Here is a 21,158-nt window from a genome sequence, read left to right on the forward strand (position 1 = left end):
AAGCATGAGTGGGGGAGGGGCTGAGAGTGAGGGAGACAGAAGATCTGGAGCAGGCTCTGCCCGACATGGGGCTCAAACTTATGAACCTTGAGATTATGACCTGAGCTAAAGTCAGAGGCTTAACCAGCTGAGCCACCCAGGTACCCCAGGAAAATAGTCTTGTGTATGCCACTTCTATTTCTAAAATTATTTAACTGAGGGTATTTCCTTTTCAGAGGTTGCTTGATTTCTCATCTGGAAACCTAAAAAGTAAATTGAAATTTTTGTCTTTAATTTTTTATTCTTCCTCTTAATTTGTACTGAAACAAGCTTTTGTTTCATTCATACTTATTTCTTTAGGGCACTATTTTCCATCTGCTTATTCACAGCTGGAAACTGTGAATCTTCTTGATCTCCTAATGTGTTTCACCATGATGAATCATGTGATAAACAAAAGCTAATGATCCTTTTGGCAGGAAATACAAGAATGGAATGCTCAGTAAACAAAAATCCTTCTCCATAATTAAATACATTATAATAAAATAGGAAAAGTGAAATATGTAACATTTTTTCAGAAATGTCTTCAAAAAACTGTGTAACATATTGTGATTTCATCACTGTTGAGGTGACTACCTTTAATATGTATTAACCTTTACGAACTACCTGAGCTCAGTTTCCTTTTTCAGGGTACATCATCACTGTCTTCATCCTCAAATTTGTTAAAGACACTATCTATGGGAAATTTCTTTCTCTTCATAGAATTAGATTGACCAGGACTATTGGAAGCACCCAGTTTAAGACTTAGTTCTGTTTTGGGCCCATGTTCCTCAAGTTTTTGTAGATCTAGTGAATTTTCATGAGGAATAATAGTACCACAAGGAGACTCATCCCCAGCAATGTTGGGGGTTGCATTGCCACTGGCAGAGGAAACAGATGGGGCAAAACTAATGGGCCTCAGGGTGGATTTGAGACAGAGCTTTTGCCCGGGCTCTTCTTCGTCTTCCATGGGTTCCTCTCATTTTTCTTCATTTTCTTGTTTTTCTTGTTTTTCCTCTGATTCTGGTTCTTGCTTTATTTGTGGTTGTGTGCACCTTTTAGCCTCTTGTTCCATCCTTTGGAGCTCTGCATCTGGATCCAGCTGCCCTTCAGTCAGAAGGTGCTGCCTGATTTCTTCTAGCTCTTCCTTCTCTCTTTTTCTGTCCTGTTTATCTGCTTCCATTTTCTTTTCCCTACCAGGCAACCTTTTCTGAAGAGTGCTTCCTCTGTAATATTTGGGATCATATCTATCATCATCATAATCTAAGAATTCTTTGTCATTTAGCTTCTTTGGCCATTTCTCTTCTTTCTTCTTCTCTTTCAGCCTCTTTCTCATACTCCTGGATTTTCTTCTGTTCTCAGATTTCCCAATTCTCAAGGTGGTCTTGGTAAGTAGATTCTTTCAGAATTTTCTTTCAAGTTTTCTTTGCTCATAAGCATCGTCTTTGTCCTCTTCTCAGTACTGCTTGTCTTTCTCTCTCTCTCATTCCCATTCCCTTTCTCAATCTCTCACTCTCATTCTCTTTCTCGTTCCTATTCTTTCTCTCTTCCCCTGCTCCAGTTCCCTTTCATGATCTTGCTCTTTTCTCTTGATCGACTCTGATCTGATCGTGGTCCTGGTCTCTCCCTTTTGTGTGGTCACAATCCCTATCCCATTCTCATTCTTGCTCCTATATCATATTTTCTATATCATATTCTTGAAGTTCTCATTTCACTGTCAAGTTCGATTTACCCTGCCTCTGAGAAGGGTCCTGAAGGACATCTTATGTGACTAGGAAATCCTAGGAACCTGAAGTTCTCAACAAGGGATGATTTTGCCCCCAGTTTTGCTTCCAGGATATATAGCCTTTTCTGGAGACAGTTTTGTTTGTCACAGCTGGAAGATACTAGTAGTATTTACTGGGTAGGGGCCAGGGATACTGCTAAGTAGTCTCCAGTGAACAGGACAAAAAATTAATCCAGTCCAAAATGTCAATAGTGCTGAGTTTGAGAAACCCTGCTTTAAAAGCATTGTCCTTTGGACTCTGAAAAGACAGCACAGTATAGTCAAAAAAGCCTAGGATTAAGGAGTTCTGGGTTCTAGTTTCAGTTCTGTCAACAACAAGCAGTGCACTACAGGACAAGTCACTTAACTTATTCCTCTATCATCTGTGGTTCCTACAATGTAAATTAGATGTGGATCTATCCAGTACAGTAGTCATTAGACAAATATGTATATTTAAGTTAAAATTAAATAAAACTGAAAATTAATTTCCCTGTTGCACAAGTCACATTGCAATTGTTCAACAGCAATGAATGGCTAATGGCTACTGCACTGAACAACCCAGATGTGGAACATTTCCATCATTGCAGAAATTTCTATTGAAAAGTGCTGGTCAAGAGTTTTGGTTACATTTAAATTCAGGCCTTGGTTTTTTAATATTTAAAATGGACATATTGAATTACACAATCTCTAATGTAACTTTGAGCTCTCGAGTTTTGTGATCCTAATTTTTTCAAGTAAACCCTATGCCACATATGGGGCTCAGACTCATGACCCTGAGATCAAAAGTCACATGCTCTGCTGACTGAGCCAGCCAGACACCTCTAGTTTTGTGATTCTAAAGGAGAATACATAAGTAATGTACCTTAATAAGATAATTATAAATGGGTGGCTAAGGAATTTTGGAAACACCTATGTTCTAATCAGTGTAATTATAGAGTCTTTGTATTAGCATGTCTGACACTGAAACTTAGGCAGTTTTACAGTACCTACTAAAGAGGAATGGACAGGACTTCCAGTTTCTGGATCAGCATGTAAAGACCTTAAAAGTCATCACTCCATCCTAATACCGACTAAAAAGCTGAACAAACTGAAAACAACTTAGCTCCATCAGAGATGTGAGGTCACAGGGCAGAAAACTACTTCCAAAATTTAAGAGACAGGCAAATACTGAGAATTACAACTTACCAGAGCAGAAATCCTAAGCAGAACCCTCAATGGGGACCCATACTGTAATAGGAAAATCTAAACTATAAGACTTCAGAGCAAGGAAATTTATTAGGGATAAAGAGGGGCATTACATAATGATAAAGGGGCCAATTATCCAAGAGGATATAATAATTCTTAATGTGTATGTTCTTTTTAAAAAAAATTTTATGTTTATTTCTGAGAGAGAGAGACAGCATGAGCAGGGGAGGGTCAGAGAGACAGGATGATACAGAATCCAAAACAGGCTCCAGACTCTGAGCTAGCCATCAGCACAGAGCCCAGTGCAGGGCTTGAACCCACGAACCGTGAGATCATGACCTGAGCTGAAGTCAGACGCTCAACCGACTAAGCCACCGAGGTGCCCCTTAATGTGTATGTTCTTAACAAGAAAACATTAAGGGGAACACCTGGGTGACTCAGTTGGAAACCTCCAACTTTGGCTTGGGTCATGATCTCACATTATGGGTTTGACCCCAAGTTGGGCTTTGTGTTGACAATCAACAGCCTGCTTCAGATTCTCTGTCTCTCTCTCTGCCCCTTCTACACATGCTCTCTCAAAAATAAATAAACATTAAAAAAAAAAAAAAGGGTGTGTGGGGGAGTGCCTCAGTGGTTCAGTCTAGTCGGTTAAGCATCTGACTTTCAGCTCAGGTCATGATGTCATGGTTGTGGCTTTGAGTCCACATCAGGCTTTCTACTGTCAGCCCAGAGCCTGCTTCAGAACCTTTGCCTCCCTCTCTTTCTCTGCCCCTCTCCCACTCCCTCTCTCTCAAAAATAAACATAAAAAATAATAAATAAATAATAAAGAAAGCATTAAAATATGTGAAGAAAACCTGATAGAACTGGAAGGAGAAATAGATAAATCTGCTCCAACTATGTAAAAAATGGACAAATCCATCAGCCTACCTAAAGACAAATTGAACTCAACATCATCATGTTGATCATATTGGATATAGTTTACATCCATCAACTGCTTCACAAAACAACAGCAGAATACATATTCTTCTTAAGTTTACATGGAAAATTCACCAAGATAGACCCCATTCTGGGCCATAAAACACAACTTAACAAATTTAAAAGAATAGAAATCTGTGGAAAAGTTTTTTCCCTAAGGTCTGGAAGAAGACAAAGATGTCCACTCTTATGACTTTTGCTCAAACAGTACTGTAATTCCTAGCCATAGCCATTAGACAACAGAAAGAAATAAAAACATCCAAATTGGCAAGAAAGCAGTAAAACTTTCACTATTTGCAGATGACATGATACGATATAGAAAACCCAAAAGGCTCCACAAAGAACTACTAGAATTGATAAATGAATTCAGTAAAGTCACAGGATACAAATCAATGTACATAAATCTGTTGTATTTCTACACACCCATAATGAAGGAGCAGAAAGAGAAATTAAGAAAACAATTTCAAGTGCACCAAAACCAACAGAATACCTAGGAATAAACTTAACCAAAGAGGTGAAATGTCTCCAACTCTGTCCAAGGAAACTGTGTTCTCTCTACTGTTGTTGAGTATCTGCTTCAGTTGGCAGGTTGTCCATAATAGGAATGATTGCATGTAGGTTATTATGCAAGATATCACTACCTGTCAAGTTAATCTAATTAATTTTATTTGCTCTAAACCATGATGAAAAAGCAACTCAAAAGATTATAATTTACCTCTCTATGTTATTTTTTAATTTTTTAAAGTTTATTTATTTATTTTTGGGAGAAAGAGGGAGGGAGGGGCAGAGAGAGAATCCCAAGCAGCTCTGTCAGTGCAGAGCTGATGTGGGGCTTGAACTCACTAACTGTGAGATCATGACCTGAGCCGAAATCAAGAATTGGACACTTAAGTGACTGAGCTACCCAGGTGCCCTGATCTATGTAATTATTTCTTTGAGGTGATAATGCCCTGATTTACATAAGTAGTCCAATTGTCTTGGCAGATGTAATTTTCACTGTTAATTAATTTAGTAACATTCTAAGGTTATATAGGTGAAGTGAACTGAGACTCTTAACCCTGTTATCAGATGAGAAACTACTTGAGCACAGGACCATCTGGGAGATTAGGCAGGGGCATTTCAGTTCATGAGTATGCCTTGGTGAAAATAAAGTGAAATCTTACTAAAGTAGAATGGGAAGGATATAAAAGGAGGTTAGAAATGGGAGCCATACCACTCAACATCAAATTATAGGAAGAAATGTCAATTATGAACTCCAACAGAAGAATCTTAAATGGGAAAGAATCACCAATTACAGTCCCCAATGAGGAAAGAGGTACACTGTGTCTTCTATAAGAAATCAACTACCCCTGCAATTCAGCCAGTGAGACGCTGTCATCATGAAGATCTCGTGCTTTTGTCCAATCAACTTTCATTGAGAACAATCCCTCCCAACATCCTCCTTCTTCTCCATAAAATAATGTTCCTCTCTGTTGTTTGTTGGACTTGCCTATGGTTTTGCCATATTTTGCATGTTCTGAATTGCAATTCTCTGTTATTCCTGGTTAAAGACGTTTTTACTGGCTTTATTTTTAAGGTTAACACATTTTGTCATAAAAATTAGGCCAGAAATATCATTTTAACATAACAAGGACATGTTGATTCAGAAGGTGACTGAGTAACAGTCTTACTAAGAAAATATGTTCTCCAGGTGACAAATGTGTTTGCCTTAAGGTCTGCCTGAAGAAAAAGGGCAATAGCTTCACTGGGGGAGACACCTAAGTATTGGTGAAACACCTACTCATAAAACCAAGGCTTATCCCCACTCCAGGATAAGTCTCAGCACAGGAAGACTGTTGGCATCTAGCCGATACCTAGATGCCATCTAAATGCAGAATTTCGCAGACTCAAGAAGGGACATGGAATAATACATAGACATATAGTGAAACAGTTCATTTATTCCTTTCATATTATAGTCTTCAAATATTTATTGGGTGTCTCTTGTATATAAGACACTATTCAAGAGCCTGAAAGTATACAGCAGGGAATAAAGTCTCTGTGTTCATAGTGCTTCTATTTTACTAGGGGGAACTCAAAATGGGCAAATTATATGTCAGCTGTTAAGTGCTATAGTGAAAATCAGAGAAAGGAAGGGAAAAAAGGATTGTATTTTCTAAAAGAAGATGAGGGAATGCTTTACTGAGGTCTTAGTATGTTCGGGCTGCTGTAACAAAATACCACAGACCGGGTAGATTACAATTTCTTCCTTTTCTTCTTCTCTTCCTTTCTTTTTCTCTTTCTTCCTCTCTTTTCTTTTTCTTTCTTTTCTTCTCTCTCTTTCTTTCCTTCCTTTTCCTTTTCTTTTTGTGTGAATGCCATCTTCCAGACTTGTTGTATTCTCACATAGTTGAAAGGACTAGGGAGCTCTGTAAGATCTATTTTATAAGAGTACGAATCCCACTTATGAATGCTCCTCCCTTGTGGTCTAAGTACTTTCAAAGGCACCACCTCCTAATACCATCACATTGGAGATTAGGATGTCATCATATGAACTTTGAGAGGACCCAGACATTCAGACTATAGCAATAGATAAAGTGATTCTTCAGCAGAGACTTGAAGATTGTGTGTGTACACTTGGGGAGCATTCCAGGTAGAGGGACAGCTTATGTAAAATCCCTGAGAATGGAATATGCTTTGCAAATTTTAGGAACAGCCATTTTTCTGGACTGAAATAAGGAAAGGCCAGAATTGTTGGAGAAGTTAAAGAGGTAAGTGTGGGAGAAAACACAGGTACTTTCTGGCTGTTTCAAGTGGGATGGGAGACCACTAGAGAGTTTTTAGCAGAGGAGTAATACCTTATTTCCATGTTAAAAGATCACTCTGCTTACTGTGTTGAGAATAATCCCATGAGTGGTGAGAGTGCATAGGCAGAGACAAGAGAGCAAACTGGTATGAGATTATAATAATCTGGAAACTATTTAGTGATACCTGACATCAGAGGAGTTGTGGTGGTGGGGTAGAGAAATGGTTAGATTCTAGATATATTTTGAAGCTATAACTGAAAGGTTAGATTGAATGTGAAGTATATGCGAAAGATGGCAAAGATACTTCTTAGGTACCTGGACTGAGTACCTGCAAGAATGGAGTTGCTTATTACTAAAATGGGGGATCCCAAAGCAAAAATAATTCCTCTCCTTTTCCTTGGTTTTCATGTTTTCACATATGTTCTGCACAACCAAAGAGAGATGCTGAAAAGGCATAATTGGCAAATAACTACTGGAAATTCCTCTCAACTCTGCCCTCTTGCAGTGAAAGCAGGTATTAATAGTAAAGGAGGGGTACATAGCTGGCTCAAGTGGTAGAGAATGTGACTCTTAATCTCAGGGTTATGAGTTGGAGTCCAGCACTGGGTCTAGACCTTATTTTTTTTTTTTTTAAAAGCTATTAAAACGTAGTAAAGGAATGGGCATGGCTGCGTTCCAACAAACTTTACAACACTAAAACTTGAATTTCATCTAATTTTCAAATATTACTATTATTATTACACTATTATTAAAAAATTTTTAAAGTGCATTTATTTTGAAAGAGAGAGCAAGTGGGAGAGGGGTAGAGAGAGGAAGGGGAGACAGAGAATCTCAAGCAGCCTCCACGCTGCTAGTGCAGAGCGCAATGGGGTGGCTCAAACTCTGAAACTGTGAGATCACGACCTGAGTCAAACTAAGAGTTGGAAGCTTAACCAACTAAGCCACCCAGGTGCCCCTACTCTTACATGACTTTTAAAATACATACCAAGCAAGAGTCTGCAAAACCTAAAAAATTTACTGCTTACAGTTTGCCAAGTTTTGGTAGAGATGAAAACAAGATGGGGCATTAATTAGTTGATAATCTTGGTATGTGGAGATTCACTATGCTAGTTTAGTTTTGTATATAGTTGACATTTTCATAATATAAAGTTTTTTAATGTCTAGGTGTACCAAAAGTGATTTATCTTCTGTGTCTTCCTTACCATCCCCATCTGACAAAAATCTGAAAGTTGTCTCTATCTAGTAAACGCAGCCGTTTGTCTTTTTTGTTTTTCTGAAAAAGCAAAAACTCTTTCGAAGCCTTCAGTACTTTCAAAATAAGCCCTTTGGACTGGACATTTCGCGACTGCGGAAGTAGAAGGTACAAGTGCGATTAGTAGAAAGACTTTGTTGCTCTCTTTGAGAGTGTGGGAGCAGTTGTCTGTTTTCTTGTTACTATACGCTACCAGGACGAATCCCCTTCATACAGGAAATCAAAACAAAAATCCCTAGTGATCACTCCAGTATTCTCCGCCCCCAAATGAGTCCCGGAAATGACGCCATCAGCCAACTGGTACCTCTGCCCGGCCCCAGTACTGGTGGGGCATTAACGTCAGCACGTCGGTCATCCTACACGTCCAGCTTGGGGAAGACTGACTGGAATGTCCTGGCTGGCGCCAGCCCCCGAATCTTCGGGAGCCCCGGTCGACTGCGAATGCGCAGGAATGCTTGGGCGTGGCTTCAAGTCACTCCGCCCCCTCCCGGCCTGTGCGACCAATGAACAGCGACTGCCCCGGGGCCGGGTAAATCCTTAGAGGCCGGAATTATTAGCCGAGAGGATAGCTCCGCCCTTGGTTCCTCCAGGCCCTCGCTCCCCGCCTCGCGCTGCCTCCGCCCCGCCTCCCTCTCCCGCCCGCCTTCCCTACTGCGAGGTGACACGGGGCTTCGGCTGGGGAAGGGGGCGAGGGAAGTAAGTTAGAGGTCGGACTGCCGGCGTTGGCGCAACCCCCAACGTGAGCGCGGTGACGGGGAGCGGGTTGTAGAGAAGAAGTGGCCGCGTGGCAGACGTGGGAGGGCCCCCGGTGCGTGGTGGGGAGCGCGCTGTAGAGTCTGGGGCGGCTGTGAGGGGGCGAGGTTAACCCGGGTGTGTCCCAGTGCAGTCTGCAGGGTGTGGGTAGCGTGTCGGAAGATGCGGAGCTCGCGCTGCCCCATTTCCAAAGCTTCTCTTGGCAGCTTGCACACCTTAGGTTTGCCTCTGTTTCGGTTGTCTGGGTTGCGAGGAGGAAATTTAAAGATCCCTAAAAACACTGGGAGGCTTTCCTGGGTTGTTTACCCGTGCCAGTGCGTGCGTGCTCCTTTCTTCTTCCTGGATGGAGAGGTAAAGGGGCAGGTGGGCAGGTCGGCTTTCACCCAGCGAGGATTGTTAAAATAAACAAACCAGGAATTCCTCACCCTCCTCCCCACGCCCTGCCCTGCAACTCCGCGACAAACATTCCCTACAAGTTTTAAGAAGCAGACTAGAATATTCTAAGGGATTCTTTGTCTTTGAAATATAGCACTAGTAAGTGTCGTTTTCTTTATGTTTCTAGAAAATATAGTGGCAACGGCGTCTTGCGGGTTATTATCACTGGACGCGTTTTTGGTTATGAGTACTCTCAGGGTCTGCCCTAGAGAATTATAACTTTATATTGATGTGAAATATTGTGTTAGCAGTGATGTTTTCCTGAAGCACTATTTTCTATGAAATCAATCAGTATAAAAGCTTAGCTGATTGCGGGAAGTAGATAAATCTATAGTTCTGATAAATCTACAGTTTTTAATATGACCCTTATTTCTAGCACACTTTTTGCGTATTTTTGTCTTTCACAGATTTAATCGCCCAACTACCATGATGAAGATAGGTTGGAGTAACTGCCTGAACTGAATTTTATTGACCAGAAGACAGTCCATTTGATTTCACTTATTTTTGTTTTCCCTTCTACTTTGAGCTTTACTGTAACGGCTGAAAAACTTGGAAAATAAAATGAACATGCTGTAGTCTTGAACATAATTTTTTTTTGGAGGAAAAATTAAAGTGCCAGAGTGAAAGCCAGAATGGCATCCAGAGAGAGGCTCTTTGAACTTTGGATGCTTTATTGTACAAAGGTAACTGCTTTCCTTTTTATTTCTAAGGTTTAAAATACTTTGTTGTAAAATTTTGTGACTGGCCTTATCACTTTATATAATGGATAATATATTTGTATTTATAGTAATGACCCAGAACTTAACAACATGGATATTTCTGTTTTCTACTTTTTGCAGATTTGAACACATACACGATATTGACACACTTTTTAAAACTGTAGGGTGTGGTTTTTATTTTTCTTCAGTGATCATTAAGTTCTATAAGTAATATGACCGTAGAAAAAATGAAATATATTTATTTTTGTGTTTTCCTTTTTCTCCCACAAGCAGTGGTAGGGTAGAGATATTTTTATGAGAAGAGTGTTCAGCATTTTTCCTATAATTAACCTTTTAGCTGGTATGAAAATGTTACTGATTTGAGGCAGTTACTACAAGCGTACTGTGATGATAGTACCTCATGAGTAATCCTCACAATCCTGGGAGATGGCTTTGTAATTATCCCCTTTTACTGGTAAGAAAATTGATGCAGAAGTTAAAGGGGCTATTGAGAAGCAGAGTCAAGTCCATGTTTCTATCCAGTATGATTCCTTAGTATTTTTTATTTTTTCATTCAAAAATAATGTTTTCTGTCTTGGTCTTTATGTGAATTTTTTCATGTTAACTTTCATATTATGTTATTGGAGGAGAAGAATACTACTTAAAAACATGTTTTTCAAGAGAGGAGCTACATTACTGCTTTGAAGATACTGGCAAGGGTCAGAGAAACATCTCTAATTTACTACTTAAGTTACTTTAGGTCTGTGGTGAAGTTCTCAAGTCTCAGCGTCTGTTTCTGCCTTGTTCCTTCAGGCTCCTTATTTATACTTTCAGCTTTTTAAAGAACAAGTTATTCTTTAACAAATGATCTCAGTTATCTCTAATACTAAATTTTAGAGGTCACCCTGGAATTTCCTTGACTTCCTGGTTTGGCATGTCTTATAATTAGTGAAGGATATACTTTGAAATGTTTGATATGAATTTTTAAAATAGTTTTTTAGTCTTGTGTAATTTAATGCCAGAGATGTCTTTTTAAAAATAGACCACTTTTCTAATAAAAAAGGAATCGAATTCACCATTTTTGGAAATAGTCACTAACACATGTCAGCTAAGTATTAAAATGCAGTTTAGTATGAATGGTGGTTTAAAAAAGACTTTTTAAAAAATACATCAGACATACTAGATTTTACATTTTCAGAATGATAAGTTAAATGCGATTACTTTGTCTTACTAATGAGTTTTGTTGTTTCTAGGTGGAGTTAATGTTTTATTTGTCATTGTGTTTATGGAAGAAATGGTATAGGGATGCCTGGGCTTTTGCTCAGTAGGTAGAGCATGCCACTTGTGATCTTGGTGTTGTGAGTCCAGCTCAACATTGGGTGCAGACATTACTTAAAAATAAAACCTAAAAAAAAAAAAAGAAAAGATACTATAATTTGTTGGCATACACAGAGTTTTATTCTTTATAACTTTTAATATAAATATGAATCCTTACTCTTTTATGAAAAATGTCTAAGTAAATAACGAGGTCCCTTCATGGTCGAATTTTGAAGCCTATTTTTGGACAGAAAGATAAATCCCATTTATTTTTTTAATGTTTATTCATTTTTGAGAGACAGAGAGAGACAGAGCATGAGCGGAGGAGGAACAGAGAGAGGGGGAGACAGAATCTGAAGCAGGCTCCAGGCTCTGAGCTGTCAGCACAGAGCCCAACTCAGGGATCTAACTCACTGACAGCGAGATCATGACCTGAGCCGAAGTCAGACACTTTGTTAACTGAGCCACACAGGCACCCATCATAAATCCCATTTTTATGTTTAAATCAGTTGTGTACTTACTAAGATTTAAACTTTTTCAACTTTTTTCAAAAATTGTTACTAGAATAATGATTTTTATGTTTCACCAGTTCATGTTTAAGCTTGTAAGCTAGACGACATTCTTTTTTACAAACACCTTGGAAAATTCAAGCAGTTTCCAAACATACCTCATAGATACAACTCTTCTGCTCCCTGGTGAGGATTATTGCCAAATACCCAGTTGTACTCCGTAATCTTTCTAGCCTTATTGCTCACTTAAGCATATTGCCCTTCAAACCACTGGATTGTTTTTTTCACCTAACTTTTAACATCTTTTTTTACACCATTGATGGGCTTTCAGACTACTTCAGGACTTTTCAGAACTTTTATCTTACCTCCAACTTAGACCTTTTTCTGGGCTTGCAATTGTGAGGTCTAGTTTTGACTCTGCTCCTGTTTTGTTTTGTGACCTTGAGCCAGACTTACCTCTTTGGGTCTCACATTTTCTCATTTTTCATGTAAGAGTGTGTGTACAGCAAGAATGCTTGCCTAATTTACCATTAAGACTTTCATTTGTTTGTTTTGACCTCTGAGGGACTTGCATTTATTTTGTCGTCCTTCTTACGGATTGTCACATAGACCTTATTAGTTCATCTTCCTTTTTAAGTTTTTTTTTTAATGGAAAATTTCAAGCAGGCATAAATAGAGAAGATAGTATAGTGAACTCTTTTTTATCTGTCACCCTGCTTCAGTAATTACCATTTCATGTTCAGTTATGTTTCATCTGTAACCTTCCATTACCCTTGAATTATTAAAAAAAATTTTTTTTAACATGTATTTTTGAGAGAGAGAGAGAGACAGTGTGAGTCGGGGAGATGCAGAATCCAAAGCAGGCTATAGGCTCTGAGCTGTCAGCACAGAGCCTGATGCGGGTCTCAAACGCACAAAGCATGAGATCATGCCTGAGTTGAAGTCAGATGCTTAACTGACTGAGCCACCCAGGCGCCCCTACCCCTGAATTATTTTAAAGCATATCCCAGAAAACATGATCTTATCCATAAATATTTAAAAGTATATCTAGGGACACCTGGGTAGCTCAATCAGTTAAACGTCTTACTTTGGCATGATGTCGTGGTTTGGGAGTTGAACCCCGGCATCAGGCTCCTTGGTAGGGTTTTGACTCTGGAGCCTGGAGCCTGCTTTGGATTCTGTGTCTTCCTCTCTCTCTCTGCCGCTACGCTGCTCATACTCTTGTCTCTCTCTCTCAAAAATAAAAATAATAAAAACATTGAAAAAAAATTTTTAAAGTGTATCTGTAAAACAACTCTTCTTAACAACATAAGCAAAATCAATAATTCTTTAAATCAGTAATTCTTCAAATCATCAAATATCTGGTCAGTATTCTAACTTTTCTGGTAGGATCATAAGTGTGTTTATTGTCCTGCTGTTTGACTCAATATTTAAACAAAGGATACACACAATGTTTTGTTGGAAATATCTATTAAATCTTTTAATCCATAGGTTTCCCCTCAGCATACTTTTTATTCTTCTATTTGTTGAAGAAACCAGGTTTTGACATTAGAGTTTTCCTCAGTCTCAGTTTTGCTGGTTTAATTCCTTCATTTTAATTACTTGTTTCGTTCTCCTGTTATCTGCAAACTGGCATATCTAGAGACTTGGCTGATTCACATTCTGTTTGGCAGGGGGAGGCTAGAATAATTCATGTGTCTCCACTATCAATGAGTTTTACCTGCATGTAGTAATTATTTCATTAGAAGTTTACAAAACTGTGGTATTTCAATTCTGTCTTTATTAGCAGAACATATATAGAGAAATATTCCCTTATCAATTGATTGATGACAGTTCCTTAAAGGGAAAGCAGGCAGACTGAATTCTCGATTCTTTCTCTTTGTTTTCAGAATAATGGCTTGATTTACTAGCCTCCTCCGAAGGTGATAAGCTATTTTTCTTGAGTATCAAAATCATCTTTACTGATTAAAATTTAAATGTTGTCTGTCTACCATTTTGCTGCCCTAGTTGGTGTGTTATCCATACCAAACATTGTATACATATCTGATTAAAGAAGATGACTTCGAAGATCTATGAAGGTCAGCTTCCTAGCAGTAAGGTTAGGACATCCTCCATATTTGTCACAGGGCTGACTAGCATATGTATTCTGCAGTGTTTTAACCATAGATCGATATTAAGGTACTATCCTAGAGTTTCTATATAATGTGATGTTTTAAAAGTTGCCATTGAGAATTAATAGGTGTTTAAATAGGGCTCCATCAGAAATAATGTTTGGAGGGGCGCCTGGGTAGCTTAGTCGCTTAAGCGTCCGACTTTCGCTTAGGTCATGATCTCGCGGTTCCTGGGTTCGAGCCCCGCGTTGGGCTCTGTGCTGACTGCCAGCTCAGAGCCTGGAGTCTATTTCAGAGTCTGTATCTCCCTCTCTCTCTGACCCTCCCCTGCTCACGCTGTCTCTCTCTCCCCTAGAAATAAATAAAAATATTTAAAAAAGAAAAAAGAAATAATGCTTGGATAATACTGCTTAGGCAAAAGAAAAAATGTATAAATATGTTTTCTACGTTTTAGTCTGGGTTTAGTTGTAAACCATAATGTTAGTGATTAAAGTCTTTGAAGTACAATTAAAGTAAATTATTGGTTTCAGTTTTTGGCAGATGGCTTCTCACATATTATACTTGATATTTGAAAAGAATTTGGGTACAAAACTTGGCAGTTTGTTTTTTTAACCAGACTTTTCAGGTCTAACTTTTCACTTTCTCCTTCTAGGAACAGGATTTAATTGCATTGTTAGAAACATGCATGTTCCTACGAGGTTATTTGTTAACCTCATGTAGTTATTATATAATATAGGCAGGATGATTTTTGAACACCCAGCATTCCTGCTTTCTACAGATTCTTTTGCCAGATTATGTAGGCTGAACTTTTCTTGCCTCCAGATGGTTAACCAGAGTCCAGGATTTTATTAACAGTGCATTTCATATTGCTCTTATAAGTTAAACATTAATTTGAACATGTTCAATCATGTATCTGGATTTTACTTTAGTAGTTAACCACTTGTTAACTACTAAATATGTCTGAGGATATTTTTCTTGTTGTCTGAGCGTATTTTTTTTAAGTATTGAAGGCAATTTTATTTAGTTTTTAATATCTACAGATTTTAGTTCATACTACCTGTAGTAGACACCATATTATTCCCTATATCCTTTGACATTATTTTTTCACATAATGTGCTTATGGTAAAGAGAGACCGTGCTGAGCACGATTTTGATCTCTGCATCATCCTACAACTTTTTGGAATTCATATATTGCGAATAACAACATATATGTCTCATAAAGTCCATATTTCAACTCCCCTTGGAAAGGCATTAAGATATGTTTCTGGTCAACATTTAGTCTCTTGGGAGTGCTATAGTTGATCATCAGACTCTAGAAGAGAAACTCAACCTCTCAAATTCTTTGATAAGATTAAGTTAGTTTTGTTCTGTATAACAGTGAAAAGTGTCAAATACATTAACTCACTAAAAAGATACAGGGTAACTCAAAAGCATCATGACATTAGAAATGTGACAGTGTGGGTTGAAATTCAAGGTTCATTTTTGTCATTTGACTTTTTTGGGTTTTTTTTGATACTCCTCTTACACTGAAAAATTTTGTGAAGCTACAGAATTAGAGCCAAGATTTCATCCCAGTTCTGCTTCTGATCTTAAGGAGAGATCAAAAAACAGGTTACATAATTTCTTGTTTTAGTTTTCTCATCTGTTAAATGGGAAAAAAATAACCATTTTTTCATCTGTCTTGTTGAGAAATTGTTGAGAAAAAAATGAATTAATTTTTTTTTAATGTACTGTAAGGATAAGAAACAAAATGTAATCTTCATGAGTAGTTTTAAGATACATATATGAATTCAAGAATATGTATCGTTACTTCTGTTTTGCCTTTATTTAAGATAATAATAGAGAACAGTATTCTCACCTTTTTATCTAGAGATAAAAGTATACTCCTCAGTTTCTCAATTTTTGTTGTTGTTATTGTTTTGTTTTTGTTTTTATTTTTCTTTCAAACATAGCAACTAATTATTCCTAATAATGATATGAGAGTTTTTTTACTCTAAACCAAGTTTGTTTTGGACCTTGGTGATGCTCTATTTCCTGCTGTTGCCCTTTGTCCTGCTAAATCTGGAATATGACTGAAATAGATAGTTTTGCAATGAGCTCAGAGTAAACTTCCTTTTCAGAATAAAAGTATTGCTTCATAAAGAAAATGGAATTTAGAAGTATTTTATTCAGATAAAAAATCAAGTACCTCTTTTTATACATAGATTTGGAAAAAATGAACATATACTCTTCTAATGAGAAAGTTACAATTTAAAGTTCTAAATGAAGCTTTTAGTAAGATGCCTCAATATATATCAACTCTTCTAATTTAATCCACATTTAATAAGTCTCCAGTATGTGCAAAGTATAAAATGGCTTTTAATTTTCAGTGGCTTAATAGTGACTTTGTATGTAAGGAAAGTAATGTTTGACCTAAAGCAAAACAAAGAAAATTGTTAGCAGCTCAGGGGTAGTGGTTACCAATTACATGTTTAGGAGACGTAAAAGCAAAAACTGAATATTTTATATTAACAGACATGGAAGTAGCCTTTAGGAAAGGAATATTACCTTTGTGATTTGACTTGAGCTTATGTACTGCTCTAAAAAGTTTGAAGAGGCATGAATATTTCTTACTCCTTTTGAATATCAAAATTTAAATTTCCCTGGTAGAAAGTAGAACTGATAGCACTGAAATGTGTAGATAGGAGCATGAGTGAAATATAAGACTCTAAATAATTATCAGGGTTTTTTGTTGGTACATTCAGGTTTTATTGGGAATTATTGAAGAGTAAAATGAACATAAGAAGAGGTCATAGTCAGGGAGTCTTAGAGAATGTTATCATTTAAGAGGATAGAGGAAGAAGAGTTTTTGTAAGGAGTTTGAGTGGAAGGACCATCGGGAGTCCTTCCGAATTGTCCTTCCAAATTGAATGATTGCCTCAAGTAGAGGGCTTTTATAAAGAAGAGAGTAGTCAGTACTGTCGTTCAATATGGCAGTAAAGAAAAGCATTATGGAGCATATATTGGATTTGATATTTAAGAGATTATTGGTGGCTTTAGCAAAGTAGTTCTTAAACAAGTTGGGGGGAAAGATGTTAAAAATAGAAATGCTCACTTCATTAATTTTTAAATTCATACCAACAGCCTTAATACTACCAAACTGCTGCTATTAAAGTTTGAAAGTATTTACTTTTGATTTTTGTACTTCTCTAGCCAAGGCTTTTATTGGTTTCTGTACCACACTTTGCATGGCATGATTCTAGAACATCTGAAATTTTTTTTTTCTAATGTTTTATTTCTGAGAGAGAGAGAGTATGTGTGAGAGCAGGAGAGGGTCAGAGAGAGGGAGACACAGAATCTGAAACAGTCTGCAGGCTCTGAGCTGGCTGTCAGCACAGAGCCTGACACAGAGCTCGAACCCACGAACCGTGACATCGTGACCTGAGCCGAAGTGGAACACTTAACCTACTGAGCCACCCAGGTGACCCGAACATCTGAAAATTTTCACGTTGCCAAGATGTCATCTGTAATTTGAAAAATACAGCTCTACAAATTGAGCAGTCACTGATGATCATTTAGTAGCAATGTGAATGTGACCACTGAAATGGACTACTAGTTATAAGGTAGTCAACTTTAATATGTTTAAATTAACTTGAAAATTAATAGAAATGAGAATATAAACTTAACAAATTTTTATATGAAACTTCTGGACCCAGAACTATTTCTAATAACTCCCAGAGCTCTTGGACCTGTTTCAGAAACAAGCCTTGATCAATATCTGACATACTGCTACTATTTTGCCTTTTCTACATCTTCCTTTTCCTATTGCAAAATTACACGACAAATTTACTACAATGGAGTGAAATTTGGAACTAAGAATCTCGACTATCAAAGTCTGATTTTTTGGTTACAATTATTCGTATCTCTCCTATATAAAAAATCTACTTCATGCCCAGTTTAAGAATTCCAAAAGTCTCATCCAATCATGGTATCAGTTTAAACCCAAGATCTGGGGGCGCCTGGGTGGCTTAGTCGGTTAAGCGTCCGACTTTCGCTTAGGTCATGATCTCGCGGTTCGTGGGTTCGAGCCCCGCGTCGTGCTCTGTGCTGACTGCCAGCTCAGAGCCTGGAGCCTGCTTCAGTCTGTGACTCCCTCTCTCTCTGACCCTCCCCTGCTCACGCTGTCTCTGTCTCTCTCCTAGAAATAAATAAAACATTAAAAAAAAAAAAAAATTTAAACCCAAGATCTGTTAATATAAATCAAGGCTCAATTCTGGTTTTTATTGATACTGAGACCTGTGACCTCAGAAGACACTATTGATATCTAGCCCCCACAAACCCAACGTATACTGGTGAAACTGATGGGAATGCCTCAATAAAAACTCTTGAAAAACAAAGAATGGGAGGCATATAGGAGGCTTTGATCCATAACAATTCTGAAAACTGGGCAAATGTTGCCTGGTCTTTCTATATTCAGAGAAGGAATGTTCCATGATTTGATTCTGGTTCTGTTCCTTGGTAGTAGCTGCAAAGGCTACTGTTCTCTACTGATCTTTGCACTATACTTTTTCTGTAATTATTCTTTTGGTACATCCAAAGAGGGCATTGGAGACTAGTTTCTTGTGATTGAACAGCTCCCTCATCTGGCTTCTTGCATATAGAAAGTCGCCTATAGGAAATGGGGAGTCTAGGGGTCCCTGGGTGGCTTAGTCGGTTAAGCGTCTGACTTCGGCTCAGGTCATGATCTCACAGTTTGTGGGTTTGAGCCCCGCATTGGGCTCTGTGCTGACAGCCAGCTTAGAGCCTGTCTCCCTCTCTCTCTGACCCTCCCCTGCTCACGATGTCTCTCTCTNAGGAGTCCACTTTCTATTTCTTCTGTCCTCACTTGTTTTCTCTCATCTAACTATATTGTCTAATAATTCCAACATGATGTTCTGTAGTATTTGAAGTAAAAGACATACTTGTCTCCCCTCTCACTGTAATGTGGAAAAGACTGGGGTTTGCTATTAGGTTAACTTCAGACTTTGGGACTGAGATGTGTATGTATAACCCCTTTTACTCATAGATCACATTTATGGTAGGTAAATGATGGATGTTTTATTTTATTCATTTTTAGGTATACTTTGACATTTCTAATGCAGATTTGTTAATATATTATGAAACTACTTAGAATATTTGTGTGTGTACATGTTAAGATGTAGATAATTAGACTATTTCTAAGTTCCAGAAAAATAGTAAGACTTGGTATGAAAAAATCGTAACTTACTTTAATCATTGGTAGTTAGTAGTTGTCATTTATTTTAAAAAAATTCTCTTTTAATGTTTTACTTATTTCTGAGAGAGAGAGAGACATCTTGAGCAGGGGAGGGTCAGAGAGAGAGAGGGAAACACAGAATCCGAAGTAGGCTCCAGGCCCTGAGCTAGCGTCAGCACCGACCCCAACGCGGGGCTCGAACCCACGAGCTGTGAGATCATGACTTGAGCTGAAATCGGACGATTAACCGACTGAGCCACCCAGGCACCCCAGTAGTTGTCATTTAAAATATTTTCCTTCATTAGACTCATTATTAATCATTAGGAATCGTGTTGCTGCATTTAATTCTGTTGCCCTTCATTTTAAAATATGTAAAATATAATGCTTATAGATCAAAGTTTAGTTTCTTGTAGTGTATGGATTTAAGTGTTTGGCCTACCTAAATTGCTTTTCTGTTTATACTCAGAGGCTTTCACAAAAACTTTTGATTTAATTTGTGAAAACAATTTTTTTTCTGACAATTTTATTCTAGGCATTCAAAATTTATTAAGATGTAAAATGTACTATGTAAAATGATTGAAATCTGCCATAACTCCTTTGATGATTTCAGAATTCAGACAATAATAAGCAACACTGATTTCTTCATCTTTTCTGCATCTTTTACCCTTGGGGTAAAGATCAACTGAAAACAAACCCACCTCACTCTTCTACCTTCTATCTTCAGGGGTACTCCAGGGAAAAATGCCTTTGTGTTAAGCAGAGCCAAAAGGTGAAAAGTCCTTGAGGTGATGTTCCCACAAGTTGATGCTTTTATGGATTTGCAAATCAAATTTATCTTTTGTTCTAGTTCAAAAAGCCTCAAGTCATGCAGACTAGTCTGGTGATTGGTAAAAGCAAATTCAGTCCCTCTGGAAGAAGAAACTTTCAGTGCAGATACCAAATATTTTTTCAGATTTCAGCTTAATACTTTAATAAGGATGTATCTATCAATCAACCGTACCAGGCTCTCATTGCCTTGAAATTTCTTTCATCTTTTCCAAGGGATTTGGCAGATACTCTTGTCTTCATTTGCATTAATTGGCATATGGTAGCTAGTTCTTTTGCATGTATTTCCATTTCCTGTATTTTAGTGTATCTCCCATTGTCAACTTTGTAAAGCACTTAGCTGTTTCCTTGCCATAAAACATAAAATTGTGATTATTTCTACAATAACGAATAGTTGTATCATTAATATCAAATTATACCCTGCCGCTGTTTTCATGCCTTTTTGTATACACAGTAACTTCATTTTATTGCCTAAACATAGTATAATTTTTTGAACATTTTGAATAGCAATTAAACTCTACGTGTAGTACTATGTACATAAATCTAGTGAAAGGTTATCAATATGAAACACCTGTTACTAGTTTTGCACAGGCATTGGCAAATCTGTCTTAACAGCAGCCTCTCTCAGAGCTATTGTAAGATGCATTTAGATTTCAAAGATACCAAAATGTAAAAAAAATTTAGAATCAGATAAATATGATATAAAGTGTGAACTTTGAAAAAGAATTTTTAAAAAAGAAATAGACTGTCTAGAAATTGGGGGGGAACCCAATAACAATTAAAACCAATAAGTGAGGTTAATATGAGTTTAGACAGCTGAAGAGAATTGGAGAATTGGAACGGGGATCATAAGTACTTTTTGGATATAACCTAAGGGGCACCTAGGTGGCTCAGTTGGTTAAGTGTCTGACTGGCTCAGGTCATGACCTTGAGGTTCGTGAGTTTGAGCCCCACGTTGGGCTCTGTGTTGACAGCTCAGAGCCTGGAACCTGCTTCAGATTTTGTTCTTCCTCACTGTCTGCCCCTCCCTGACTCGCACTCTGTCTCTCAAAAATAAACATTAAAAAATACATATATTAGCCTAGTAAGAGAAAGAAAGGGAAAATATGGAGGGAGGGTTAAGAGATATGAAGGCTAGTGTGAAAAGGTTTAAATCAACTGTGAAGGAGAGGAGATGAAGACTTAAACAAATGTATTTGAAGAAATTATGGGTGAGAACATTCCAGGATTAATGAATGTCTGCTGAATTTTATTTTATTTAAAAATTTTTTTAATGTTTTATTTATTTCTGAGAGAGAGAG

General features: G+C 37.7%; 1 protein-coding gene and 1 pseudogene across 8 annotated transcripts in view; one reads left to right on the top strand and one right to left on the bottom strand.

The window, feature by feature from the left end:
* Window positions 1–631: 631 nt before the first annotated feature.
* LOC144217889 (RNA-binding protein 25 pseudogene) lies at window positions 632–1,351 on the bottom strand (annotated as a pseudogene).
* A 6,979-nt stretch (window positions 1,352–8,330) lies between these two features.
* Window positions 8,331–21,158, top strand: part of NBEAL1 (neurobeachin like 1) — a 174,880-nt gene continuing 162,052 nt past the window's right edge. For 3 of the 8 annotated variants that reach the window (XM_077747675.1, XM_077747676.1, XM_077747668.1), the window contains exons 1-2: window positions 8,512–8,784; window positions 9,572–9,847. In XM_077747675.1, coding sequence (XP_077603801.1) covers window positions 9,797–9,847 — 51 coding nt within the window. In that variant the 5' untranslated portion in view covers window positions 8,512–8,784; window positions 9,572–9,796. The other 5 variants (XM_077747670.1, XM_077747669.1, XM_077747671.1 and 2 more) reach the window with 5 other exon arrangements.

Source organism: Crocuta crocuta, unplaced genomic scaffold, assembly GCF_008692635.1.
Source record: "Crocuta crocuta isolate KB4526 unplaced genomic scaffold, BGI_CrCroc_1.0 scaffold159, whole genome shotgun sequence".
NCBI lineage: Eukaryota > Metazoa > Chordata > Mammalia > Carnivora > Hyaenidae > Crocuta > Crocuta crocuta.